This window comes from Lampetra planeri, chromosome 3 (genome assembly GCF_965212315.1).
Source record: "Lampetra planeri chromosome 3, kcLamPlan1.2.h2, whole genome shotgun sequence".
NCBI classification, from domain to species: Eukaryota; Metazoa; Chordata; class Hyperoartia; order Petromyzontiformes; family Petromyzontidae; genus Lampetra; species Lampetra planeri.
The window spans coordinates 6,868,111-6,882,058 of record NC_136109.1 but is presented as its reverse complement, the minus strand read 5'-3'; the positions used below and the strand labels follow the sequence as shown (position 1 = coordinate 6,882,058).

Genomic DNA, 13,948 nt, shown 5'->3' with positions numbered 1-13,948 from the left:
CAGCGACGAGCCATGCCCCTCTCGCGAACTCGCGGGGGTGCGACCCAAGGAGGAGAGCCGGCGGACGACAGCCCTTATCCCGCGAGCGATGAGCCCAGCGGCGGCAGCAGCTGCTCACCCACGAGCGAGGGATTGGGAGACGGCGGAACCCCTGTGGCCGGCGCTCAGCAGGGAGAGGCCGCGGGGGCCAGCGGCCTCAACAAATTCACCCATATGTGGCTATGTGGTTGCACATTGTTAAACAACAGTGTACAGCAATGTATGCTTTACTCAACAGGCAGCGGTTTCGGTCGAGTTTTGCTTTGTGCACCTTTTTTTGGAATGCATCAACCACACGAAGTATATAGTTGTGTTGCTATTTGGGACCTGATTGAAAACCAGTCAAATTGATCAAAGTTGATAGAATAACATTAAGTACTTCTAAGAACAAACATATGTTAGAAAGCGTTACCGAATTCAGGCATATGCATGCTGTTCTTCTTTGTTATTATATTATTTAGTGAATTTATTTTAAGTTTACCTTTCTTCACCGACGCCATTAGTGCCTTTCATAATTTGCCAGATGGTGGTGGCACATGCCTCTATTCCAGCACTGTGGAGGCAGCTTCTTCTTGTTCCTTCGTATGTCAGCGAGGCAGTGAAGGTTGGTGAATCACACATGCTATGAAACTCCCTTCTCGTAGACGTTGAGGTGCCATACCCTGAATTGTCAGGAGAATGTGGTAGGCAAGACTGTGGACTCCCCCTTTTCTATCTGTATGGGATAGAGTGTTGCTCCCACGCATGTGTAGATTTTCTCTGGGTGCTCCGATTTTCTCCATGTAATTACCACCCATATTTTGGCCGATAACACCTTCATATATAGAGGACTGCAGAGCTTGAAGGGGGATAATTTGTTATCGGCTTGCTGAGGCTTCCTTTTCTGCTTGTCTATGGTTGCTCACACCTCTGAGCCGTCTCTCTCTTCAAGAATGAGTGAACGCATTCCAAAGTTAAAATCATTATTTTGTATTAGAAAAAACCGAAACCAAACAATCTCATGCAAAACTATGATTTTGGTGCTTTACATCAGATACTTAGGCTCGTGTGTAATACTATTGCATCACATTTCTACGTTTTTGTTGCTTTATTTTAACATGATTATGGTGATGGTAATATCAATCGTCTCACTTTGCTCATTATAATAACATGCAATAGTCCGTACAGGCACATTTAAAATTACCCAAATAAACTGTATGGGGAATAAGATGTGTGGGAAATTCTGTACCTTCAAGAGTATTTGATTGTTTAATAGTACCACAAATATGTGCCCTTTTAAAAACAATGGTGATTGAGGGCCTCTCTATGCATGCCATGCGGGTTGGGGGCATTTTATGACCATGCTTCAGCATGCGGGTCAGTGCTGCTTGGCAATGGCGTGAAGCATAGTAAACGATAAGAATGGATAAGAAAGAACCTGCCACACTATGTTGTTTAACACCGCATGAAGTACTCGTAATCAAAAGTAAATTGTATATGCTCTTGTTATCAAACCGCATGATTGTGCGAAGATCGAGGGAATAGAGACAGCTGTTCTCCCAACGATTTGACAGCTCAGACAACACATGCTGTGCCACTAATGCGTAGTTTTTTGCCACTCCCTTCCACTATTTGCAACATAAATTCTAACCATTTATAAAACTGATACATTCACAGTGTTTCTTATTTTCAATGCAATTAAATCAACCACTTATCGGACTAATCCCATATAATCATATCTAAAAGCAATATGTGATTGACCACTTATATTCTCTGACAGTTCAGCATAATTTGCCACGCCCACGGGTCTTCGTTAATTTTTCTCCTGAGATAACAATGCAAGCACATTAACCTCTGACATGGAGCAATAGCACTTTACTTCATGCAGCTGCTTGATCAGTAGTCTATATTTTTTAATACATCTATCCACATTTGTTACAATACCCACAATATTTAATATTGATCACCTTAAAATATGCAAAAAAAATCTACATTTTAAATGTTCCCTGTAAAATTATCCCTGTACCAGTATTGAAGTGTGGGGAGACAACATTTTCTGATCCTCATTTTATGTATTACTCGCATCAGACCTGATCGAATTAGTGTAAATATATTGACAGGTCTTGTGTTGAAAAATTAATAGCACTACACATGAAGAGGACAATGATATTTTCTCCCACAAAATATACAGGTATATTGCCTGTACTTCACATGTCAAACATTTGAAATCACATGACATTAGTAATTCCACTTAGTGCCAGGCCAAATGCAAATATGACCATTTGCCAAATGCCAATATGGAACATCGTAAACCCTGCTGATGCCTTCATGTCGTAGGAGCACACACGTAAGTTATCAGCCATATCTGTGACATTAACGCTAAACACCGTGTTGCAGCAGTCTCCGGAATAGCTCTTGGTCAACGTCTTCCCGACAGTGATGTTGCTCATGCCACCAGGTGGATCTATTATTTTGATTCCCGACCCAGTGTCATTGAACTGGATGGTCGCGTTCCACGTGCTGGATTCGCACTTCGTGTCCTGGAGCTTCTTAGGGCATTTTCTTTCAGCCATAATTTCACAGGTTGGAAATGAATCATCATCATACTGTGCGCAAGGGGAGGGGGGGCATTCGTGGTAGATATACGTTAATTTAAATATACATACTTATGAGGTTTTACGCAGTTAGATTTGTCCTGTTGGCTTTTGTTTTGCCTTGCTGGCGAAGAACCAATATACGTGATTATTAATATGCTGCCTTCATCAGTGGATATGCTTTGTTGACCATATTGGCTCATGTTAATATGCATATAACAATAATTATGGAGGATAATAGTAATGGTCTTGAGGGAAACAACATAGGATATCGGTAATTTCAGTTTTGTAATCAACATAGTTTCACAGTGATGAACACTTGGTTCAAACAACCACAAAGAAGGCTGTATACAAAGATATTTCCAAGAGATCAAGAGAAAACGATACTGTAACATAAAACAAGATAGATTTTATCATGATCAGGAAAATAGATCTGAACATTTTTAAAAGTTTGAAGACATAATTGGCCACTGTCATGTGACTATAACCCAGGTGTCACGAGCCTAAAATGTCAATTTAAAAAGTTTAAAAAAGGAAAAAGCATGGATGTGGTACCCAGTGATATGTTGGAAGTAATAAGATAATGGAAGGGGGGACTAGTGAGTATTTAAAAAAAAAGATATATGAGGAAAAAATCGAATTGAGGAAATTGAGCAGTTTCTGTTCTTTCCAATTCCCCAAAAGCCCACCACCCTAGAATGTAAAGCTCACAGGACAATCAGCTTGACTAGTCACGCAATGGAAGTCTTACAATAATGTTGGATACATGAGTTACTCTGGAATCGAATGAGACTAAAACAGCATATGTGGGATACGTCATAAGAGAGTGATCTGGAGAATGTATGACATCGATTCTGCATGAAGCAAAGGAAAACGAGGAAGAGAAATCAAACACATCAGTTGGTGGGACAATGTGAGCCGCAGCAGAAGTTGGACATTTTCTCCCTCGTCTCAATCATGGTGAGGGGACTGCGGAATATGCAGCTGCTATGACATTGTTAAGTAGAGAGTGCCGACCTCCCCATAAAACATGCATAATAGAGGAGGTGTGTTAACTAGCTGACAGAAAGTGGCAGGACCATTTACACTGACTACAACATCCCATATTCAATACGAGAAGACTACTGCAAACTTCGCTCAGTGGTTTTGGGAACTATTCAATGCTGCATGAATGTCTTTTAGGTTGCAGAGGAAATTTAAGTTCCTCAGTAATCTGCGACAATAAAACGCTCCTTCATAAAATGTAGCACCAGCTCTATTACTGTACTATGATTGCGAGCAAAATAATATTCGGATTAGTTCTACTTGTTTAATTTAACTCTTTGAGCAGGGAAAGAGTCCATAAGTCCCAAAAAATATTAATTGGCCAAGTGAAACTGGACCCTTCCATGGATCAATGTAATGATATATAATTTAATTGATGTGCGCTTGCTCCCCTTTGCCTAACAATAAACCGACTCATACTGTTAATTCAATTAGTTTTTATGTTGATAGCTCTTGAAGTGTTAGTTTAATTCAACACGTTTACTCCAATGGTGCCGTTTATTAGGGCAGGAGAATTAATCGCTTTGATTCTTGATCCCATGTTCGCAAAGATTATAGTTACGTTCCAGAAATTTTATTGGCACTTTGCATACTCAGTGTTATTGTTACATTTTTTTTTACCAAAGTTTTACGTATAGAGAATGTTTACTTGTTGTGCTGGTTCATACATAGCAAAAAGTGTGCAGAGCACTTGGGCAACAGTAGCGAAATATTTATATTTACGCGATCTCACCCAAAAAAAAAAACCCTGTAAGAAGGATGATATTGATCGCGAAAGCCTACGTGTTAAAATAAGCTAAATAGTTACCCGTAAACCATGCTGGATGGAACCTATACTGATGATCACTAAATGATAATGAATTCAAGTGATGGAGAAAATGATCATTTATTATATATTTCTCACTTTCACGTTCAAGAGACCAGGATAGTCTCATTTACTATTACTACGTTTCATATTAATGGTGTCAAGGCGATAGGACGATAATTACACATGCAAGATGAATCACCCTTTTTGGGACTGGATGGATCTGAGCTAATTTCCCAGTTGTTGATACGGAGTGCGTACTATACAAGAGCTTGAAAAGCCTACACAGAAATGGTGCAAGATCTTGAACACCTTAAAGCGCAGTGCTTATTATCAGGATCACACGCATTATAAATATTAGTTTTGGATAGTATCTGGCGTTACAAGGAATCATTTTAGAAGGAATCACTCCAGATGGCATTTGATTTCCTCACCAAGAGTCATTTTATTCAAAATATATGTCAATGGGATTAGCTTTGTCATTTCAATATTATGTATCATTACCTTTAGAAGCTGAGCTTGAAAATCTATGAAGTTGGAGGTAGAGTTTGCTCCGTGAACTACCAGTAAAAATGTGCCAATCGTTCCGATTTCCACTGTAGAATTGGTTTCTAGCTTCAGCGTTAAAATTACTGAGCTGTTCCTGCTGATGTTGAATCTGCACAAGCACCAACCAATCCAAGTTAATAACAATTACAAAACAAACAATGATTTCATCTCAGGAATAATATTTTTTAACACATTTTTAAACTTGTTACACAGACATGAATATTCATATTTATGTTCTTTGTCAATCCACTGTGGGATGATAGCCACCCCATGATGTCTCAGTTACAGGGGCCATTTGACCATACCTATACACGCTGACCAGGTAACGCCACTGATGTTCAAATTTGGCTAGGAATTGAACTCAAGTCATCTGCATCATATTGCAGTTCTCCAAACACTGCATCACTACTTTACACCTACACATTACACTTGAGCACCCAGTTTAATCACAGGCAGCTGCCTGGATTCGAACCCAGAGTGTCAGGACTGCCAGCTCAATACTAGGGTTTTATTACATTTCAGTGGAAACATGAAGGAAAGATGATCAAACTAAGGTAATATACTGAAACATTTAAGAGCACAGACATAAATGTCAATCATCAAACACTTTCTTATTTTGGCCAATTGGTATCTGAATTTTCATGATCTAATTGAGTTCAAAGATCGCACCAAACTCTCATCAACCTCTTGTTTAATTATTGGACATATGTTATAAAATGTGAAGAAAGCTGCTATTATTGTTCCAAGAATTGGTCCCACTTTTTGATAATGGTATGTCATCTGATCCAGGCGTCTTCCACTTTGCAGACCGTGAAGGGTGGAGCTTAAGTGTGAAATCTGGAACTTATTTTTCTTCCTTTGAGAGTTCTGCTTCCAAAACTATATATTTGTGTTGCTTTGATATAGAAATCTCCATAATATGTATTTACTAAATTGAGGGTTTAATCTCGATCACGAGTTTGGTTCCGTATTTTTTTCAAAGGGGTTTCATTTGTGAATGGCCGATTATGAACCTCCGTATTGCTGTTTTCATGCACCCGTTGCTTGGTCTGACACATCCAATAATGTGTGTCATCTCTGATTTATAGTCTCATTATTTTCTTCATAATTTTACAGAGTTCTGTGTATTCAATATTCAGTTCTGCACGTTTCTTTTATATTTATCTTCTTCCTCAGAATGTCATTTGTGGTTTCAGAATATTAACTGTTTCTTTTCGAACCTTTCCCCATATTAATTGCTATGCTAGCTGAATTAGTTTAAGAAGTGGTATACATTTAATCAATTTGACCCTCAGGCATTTTACTCTAAAATTAGATGGATTTGCCGATATTCCAGTTCAAATTTCATCACACCAGCCTGGGATCGCTTCCTGTGCTGAATTTGTTGAGAAAAGAGACGTCTCTAACAATCTGAAGTTTATTAATGAAGTCAGCCTTATAATTTATATATTATTTCATTATTTAATGATTCATGCAACAACAAACTAAATATATTATACTTTGTTAAAACACCGCTGGGCTGTTTATCCCAGGCTGTCTGACAAGAGTTTGAAAATGTATTAATGAGAAAAAATAATAATTGTATAATACTTTCACATGTAGTTTCGTGACATAGCTGTATTTATGATATATATTACAAATTATAGGGATGATGCCACAACAATGTTGCTGGAGTGCACCTCAGTTTCCCCCCCCTTAACTTATTAAGCTTCCAACGCATGTCAGAAAGGCCAGAATATACAGCTTAAATAATAATCATGATAACAATAAAGCACATCTATCCATTGTAAATACTGTCTTATAACCGAAATTTACAGAAATTCTCTTAACTACGACACTATTATCTTACAATTCATATTTTCTCAAGGAGCTATAGGATTGGCGAAAACCCCCAATTACCCATGCCCCTAGTCTTCCTATTATCTGCCATTATCTACGAATTTAGTGTGGAATGGCATCCAGTTACCCGCAATATAATAATCACTCGTGGGTTATCCACAAAAAAATTGGAGCCACACAAAGACATGAATAAACACAGACAAAACAGAGACACCTACAAAGACACAGAGAGACACACAAAAAACATGGAGACACTTTACCCTTGTGGGCTTGGGCGATATTTTAGTGTATAATTGGAGTTGTGTGACAAATTACTCCTCTATCTGCAATTATTTATGATTCATCCGTGAAAAAAAGAAGTGTAAACCACGGATGACTGTTTGAATAATAAGACATCACATTAAAACAGATAATAGGAGTTCTCAGGTATATACAGTAAAACCTTGGATTGCGAGTAACTTGGTCTGCGAGTGTTTTGAAAGACGAGCAAATTTTTTAAATAAATATTAATTTGATAAACGAGAAAGGTCTTGCAATACGAGTAGTACGTGTATATGCTTTGTCTGCCAAGCATCACGTGATCACAACTGATATACGAGTGCTTTGATATACGAGTGCTTTGGATTACAAACACGTTTCCGGAACGAATTATGCTCGCAATCCAAGGTTTTACTGGTATATCTACAATTGGTTCAGAGCTATAGTCTATGACTAATTGACCAGAGTGTCCCTAAATTCAGAAGCTAAGCAGTCATCAGCGTAGACAGTGATTGAGTGGACAATGCAGAACATCTATTCTTACACTGTACTGTCTACTCATCCACGTCTATGCTGTCTGCCTTCACTAACCAGTATTGACCAGCGTGGTACGTAACCTCTATGACCTGCTTGGTGCTTAGAGGCCATCATATAGCAGTGGAATGACAAAAAAAACACTTAATGTATAAAGGTGTGTGAGTAAAACATATTTACCTATCCGAAGGAAGAATACTGACAATGAAGCCAGGGTCCACACTGACTGTAGCTGTGAATGTGTCAGCATCACCAGAGTTAGTGACGGACACATTAAGGTAGGTTGGGATGCCAATGGCGATCTTTGGATAAGTCATTGTTGAAACAATCTGTGAGAGATTCAGAGACAATCCGACCATTGTGTGTGGCTCTATAAGGTCATATGGTATACATTATATTGCTGAAATGGGTTCAAGATTTTATGCAATTATATTTTTTCTTTTTTGTTTACATCGTATAGTACTGCATTATGATTGATGTATTGTAATGATAACCTTACTCGGATTTCCTGAAGATGGCTTGGCGGTGGGCTCGCATTAGTCTAACATATGATAGCGTTCTATCACAGCCGATTTCACCCCCTCTTTCTCGCATGTAAAACCGTGGCAAGATAACAAGCTAGGCTGCCAGAATAAAATAAAAATAAACATTGCGAAGAGGTTTGGATGTGGCGCTAACTAGGATTGGGCTAATCCCCTGTGAGTTGCGTGGATATTTTGGGCTGTCATTCATGCTGCATTACCTATCCAGTTGTCCTGCACATCCTGCTGGCACAGGATGGACTCTAGGGATTGTGGACCCAGCCTCACTGCTCCAAGGGACGAGCAACTCTCCACAAAGGCGTGGTACTGCAAACCTATCCTCAACGTATCTTGCTCCTGTGGTTGGTTGACCTTAAGATGTGCTGTTAATTATTTTCCCATTGATCTCAGTCAACAATCAAATCATGTGCAATAATTAATTGATCAATATTGTTATGCTAGTTTACTCACGAAGCCTCACTGAGTCTAAATAACAATTTTCAGTTTTCGCAGTTGGTATAAGGCTTGCATTCCAGCATAACATCGCCTACTCTATAAATTATGGCAAGGGACCTTTCGCAACCACTGTCACTGTGAAGCAGATGGTACGTAGTATTTTTTCTTAATACACCAGGATTCCAATCGTGAACGGATTAGAACCTGCGAATGTTGTTGCAACAACTACTCCTATTTATTTGATGGCGAAATAAAATAGTCCATGAGCTCAACATTTTTCATACTGCGAAGTGCGGTGTTTATGAATTCAATTCTGATGTTCAGAACTCCCTTCTGAAAAAAAATCACAGGGATATATGTTCTCTTGATTTGAAGCATTCGTGACTGCAGGAATCCATACTCTTCGGTTCTTTCGGTAAAGTCACGTAGGTAGAAAGAATATAAACTAAATCACGATGCTTCGGGCGCAACACAAGCCTCCGTCATCAGGCAAGAAATATATTATCTTTTTTGCCAGTGATCTGCCTAGAATTCCATTCCTAATTTAGATATTATCCCTATCGAGTATAATGCTTCCATCTTTTGTATTTAAGCCAACCATTCGTCAATTAACAATCATAACCTCCTTTATTTTGTATGTATATATGTTGAACTTCTTTCACGCCGTACGTAGAAACCCGTGATAATCCGGTGTACTCACTGTTAACTATGTCATCTGCAATCATCTTTGTGTTATTTGCATTGTATTCTCTGATTTCATTCGTATTTTCTCAGGTATGATAAATCATGGGTTAAAACAATAATTGTTTGTTTCACTGTGGAGAAATCCAGAGAGTAGGGAAGCCATTGATGGGAAATTACCTCTAGTGTTATTGTGGTGACTTCAGAAATTGTTGGAAATACTCGGCCAAAGGTGTCATTTCTCGAGTCCTTCCCGCTGACGTACACAGAGAACTGCTCCTCTGGGAGGGAGTCAATCCTTCCAATATAGTCTCCTGGGCTGGTGTCGTTCAACAAAATAATTTGAAGAGGTCGACCATCAGGTGATAGCAGCGTCAGCATCTCAGCAACAGCACTGCTGGTGTCTTCGCCTGTAATGGTGACTTCCACCAATAGCGACACGCCTGCAACGCCACCATCACTCATTAACACAATCACCTTTATTCACTATCACCCATTACCCATAACTGACAAACCAAAACTCATCATGACTCACCATTATTCACCTTTTGCCCATCAATCACCAACCATCACCGTCATAATCATATGTAGCACATACTAGACTTCGGTACCATTGGCCAAAGTCAGCTCATGCGACCTCAACTTTGAAACGGATACAACCACCACCACAATCTACTCAATTGACACCAACACCAGTGTTATGACCATGTAAATGTCATAATTAATGGAGAGAGGTGAAGGTTGAGAGTTGTGGTGAGAAGCGATGTGCCCTGTTATGGTTTGAGGGTAAGTATTGAGTGGGTAGTGGCTAGGAAAAGTTGTAGCAAGGCAGCATACGAAGAGAGAGAGGGCAGGTTGAGTGCAGTGTATGCAGAGTTAGAGAGGGTGGTAGACAAGAGAACAAGGGAATCATGCGGTATAATGGAGAAGGGAAGATTCCAGTAGGTTCACCATGTTTGGCTTGTGCCAAAGCCTGCGAGTCTACGACCCGTGCAGTCCTGCTCGACCTCTGTACATTACCTGCGAATATGCAATTTTGCAATTTTGGTGGCTCCAAGCTAAGGATCACACGCCGACTTCCATGGCTGTACAATGGAGTCAACTTTCATGATTAGCTATTCAGACTGTGTTAATCTTGTTAAACCTATCCAAGTACTATTGAATTGCCATTCACGTTGACTTTGTCTATTGTCCTGTAACCCCCAAAATCAATTTCATATCCCATTTTTTCTAATTTGTCAGGTTCACGGTTCATGAAAAAAACGCAACTGAAACTTTCTTTGTAAAACGTTTCCTGTGATTTATTTAGTTTTGGATGGTGATAATTCAGGTGAGGTTGAGAAAAATCTTCACAAAACAAAGCTCTGACTGGAGTCTGTCTCATGCTCATCGGTACCTGTTTGGTTTGTCTTTGCTCATTGGCTCCTGTTTGAGGAAGTTTGGGTTTGGGCTTTTCAGAGTTTCTAAAATTTTATTTTTCCCCCAAGCCCGAACCGACCCTCATAAATGAGGGAGGACAGAGTTAGAAGATTGGCAGGAGTTACCATGAGGTGGAGGAAGGACATGGAAGGTTCTGGAAGTAAGGCAGTGTCAATAAAAATATATATTTGGGCAATCGTCTGGGTCATATTGTTTAAGACAGCCATGACGATGTTAACCCTGGTTGTGCAGTATAAAGAGTGTCTGTCAACCAATAAAAGAGTAGCAGAGGAGTTGTATTTGCTGAGAGTAGATGTTCATAGTGCAGCAGAAGAGAGGTACCTGCTAGGTGTAGATGTGTGTCGATTTAGCTGAGGAGATATGCCTACTAAGGGAGCTAAGACATCGTAAACGACCAAGTGTGTGTCGCTCAAATAATAAATATTGGTTAGGGTGCAGCTGCATGTATGTAACATGAGAGGATAATTTAACATGTTGTGAATATGTAATTAAGTAATTCTGCAACGTTTGTGTGTAATCAGACTTAGTATGAAGTATGTTATGTTATTTATATTGTTGTAACTAAAACTGAGCCTTCTGTGTTCTGGAGATGTGGTCTGACATTGGAATATAAATGATGTCTCTGGTCTTTGGCCTCAACTACTCACTATAACATCCAGACAGACTGTAACTGGGACTAGTGGAGGTAAAAATCATACCAACACCAAAACTATCACACCAACACTAACCAAAAGCAAATTTGGTAAGAAAATAATTTATTGTAATTTAAAGTATTTTGTTACCACTACTTATATTAAATAGTCTTGCATTCTGTCTCAATATTGAAAGTGATTGTCACACAGGCAAGCATGAGGGAGTGGGTAGGTAGATACTGGTAAGGCCGCCTTCCACTTCTGCACTTGGTAGACTGGGGGGGCACAATAGACTTTAGCCTCCAATAAAATCCGTGTTGGGTGACAAGATATGCATTTAGTTTGCATCCAAACTTGTAATATTTGTGGGTAGAGGCCTCACCGTGTTTATGTAGGCATATATATGAGACTTTATGCTCTAACCTGTTGATGGTTTATTCGTGATAGCCCTTATACCAGGGTGCGGCCCGACATCATCTTCAACTCCAAACTTGTAGATGAAATTCAAAGAGCTTTCTCCTTAAAGTGTACAAATATAACATAACCATTATAGGCGTAATGACATATAACACGTACATTTTGCACCAAGGAATATTTGTGGGAAGTATTGTTACCAAGTCCTGATTAAGGCGAGACATGGAAATGTACGGTATCATTATACAAACATGGCCACATTTATCTTCCCAGAGTTGATGTTCATAGATCGAAACAGGTACACATTAAAGGCTGGGTTGAGATATCACTCACAGCCAATGTTAACTCTTTAGGGCATATTCTTAGGCTTTTTCGGTAAAGTCACGAGATGTGATTACCATGCAAAAAAAGATTTAACTACACTTATTTGGACCATCTTATTTGACAGAAAACTATTACAAGTTACTGATAGACAGCCAGTTTTGTTTTACCAGGTTTAGCTTTCTACCAGGTTTAGCTTTCTTTTTTAACACTTTTGTTATGTAGGCTAGGCGTAGTCACAAACCAAACCTCTCCATAATAAAGGCTCAGTCATTTGTTATGTAGTCTATTCGTAGTCTCAAGCCGCACCTTACCATAATAATAAAAAGTGGGTCATTCCTGGCCCTTCCCCCCCCCTCAACCATTATATATACGGAGTGGTATCTCTTGTAATCTCTCATTTACTTGATACAGCTGTCTGGCTGTGACGGTTCCACCTGAAGACGGAAGCTTGTGTTTCCTCCGAAACGTCGTGATTTTTATTTTATTTTTATTTTACTTTTATTAATTTTAACTTTTTACCTACGTGACTTTACCGAAAAAACCTAAGAATATGAATCCTTGCAGTCACGAAAGCTTCAAATCTTTAGGGCAATGAAGCTCAGATCGCCAGGATTATAACACAGCACCATCCTCAACAAGTCACAACAAGCAGCACATGTTGATGTACCTGGGGGATAATGGGCAAAATTACCCCTTTGTCAAACAAACTCCAATACCAGGCCAGTCATCTGGTTTTGATCATACATTAGCCATGGCCAAGAATCGAACCTATGTCTCTGGGTTCATAGTGCAGTGATCTAACCACTGTACTACCTCGCCACCCCAATATATACAATACAACGATAATGCATCAAATGAAATAACTAAAGCAATCCATTTCCATACATGTTTATTTACTGCATATTACATATGCCATCGCATTTATACAATAGGAAGTTGCTCCATCTTTGTGGTGACCACCACCTGCAATGGCCTTTCCATTGTGGTCATTACCTCCAACTGCTATCATGGGTTTAATGTCAATGCTGTCTATCTTCTTGGTTCTTTCGGTAAAGTCCCGTAGAAGGGAAGTAATAAAATAATAAAAATAAAACATAATAAAATAAAATAATTCTCACGACGTTTCGGCTACAACGCAAGCAGCCGTCTTCAGGTGAAGAATGAGACACTGCCAAGCTAGGAGCTTGGCAGAGGTGGAAGAGGAGCGCCTTAACAAAAATAATGTGCATATCAAGAGGAATTTAGCATATTCATGCGAAATGCGTAGGAGGTGGGCGGGGGGGTTTCAAAGTCATATTATGCCCATGCATTATGCAGGATCAGCAGCACCAAGGGAGGGTGCAGGGAGTAGCATTAACAAAGTAAAGGAATGTTAATAGTATGTAGCTGCAGATTCTAAACAACCACGTAGAAAACTAAAGTATAAACTACATAAAAAACTAAAGTATAAACTGCTTAGCATCATCAGTATACTTTTTATACTCTACAATAAGCTGAGTTACTAACAGCAAGCAATACATTACAATTCTACGTCGTAAAAATTATATAATACGCTTCCATCTAAACTTTATTCTCTTACATCACACGAGCATACACCGTACTATATACTGCCATAGATAAACCCAACGTTAAATTATATACTGTATTGCTATAAACCACCCTATACCTTATACATTTTAATATAACACTATGTATTATTCTACTCACCCTAATGTGTATTACACTGCTATATGTTTACTATACAATTACGATACTTTATGTTACTTTGTACATTGTATTAAGCATATTAATGTTATACTATTTGTTATTATACACTGTACCATTGACCGTCGTGTCAAT

General features: G+C 39.0%; 1 protein-coding gene across 1 annotated transcript in view; it reads right to left on the bottom strand.

Moving 5' to 3' along the window:
• Positions 1-992: 992 nt before the first annotated feature.
• LOC144737029 (von Willebrand factor A domain-containing protein 7-like) overlaps positions 993-13,948 on the bottom strand; it is a 50,356-nt gene continuing 37,400 nt past the window's right edge. The window contains exons 13-17 of the mRNA XM_078619683.1: positions 11,795-11,890; positions 9,480-9,742; positions 7,822-7,970; positions 4,966-5,119; positions 993-2,624 (exon numbers count right to left, since the gene is read on the bottom strand). Coding sequence (XP_078475809.1) covers positions 2,247-2,624; positions 4,966-5,119; positions 7,822-7,970; positions 9,480-9,742; positions 11,795-11,890 — 1,040 coding nt within the window. The 3' untranslated portion in view covers positions 993-2,246. The remainder of the gene's footprint in view (positions 2,625-4,965; positions 5,120-7,821; positions 7,971-9,479; positions 9,743-11,794; positions 11,891-13,948) is intronic.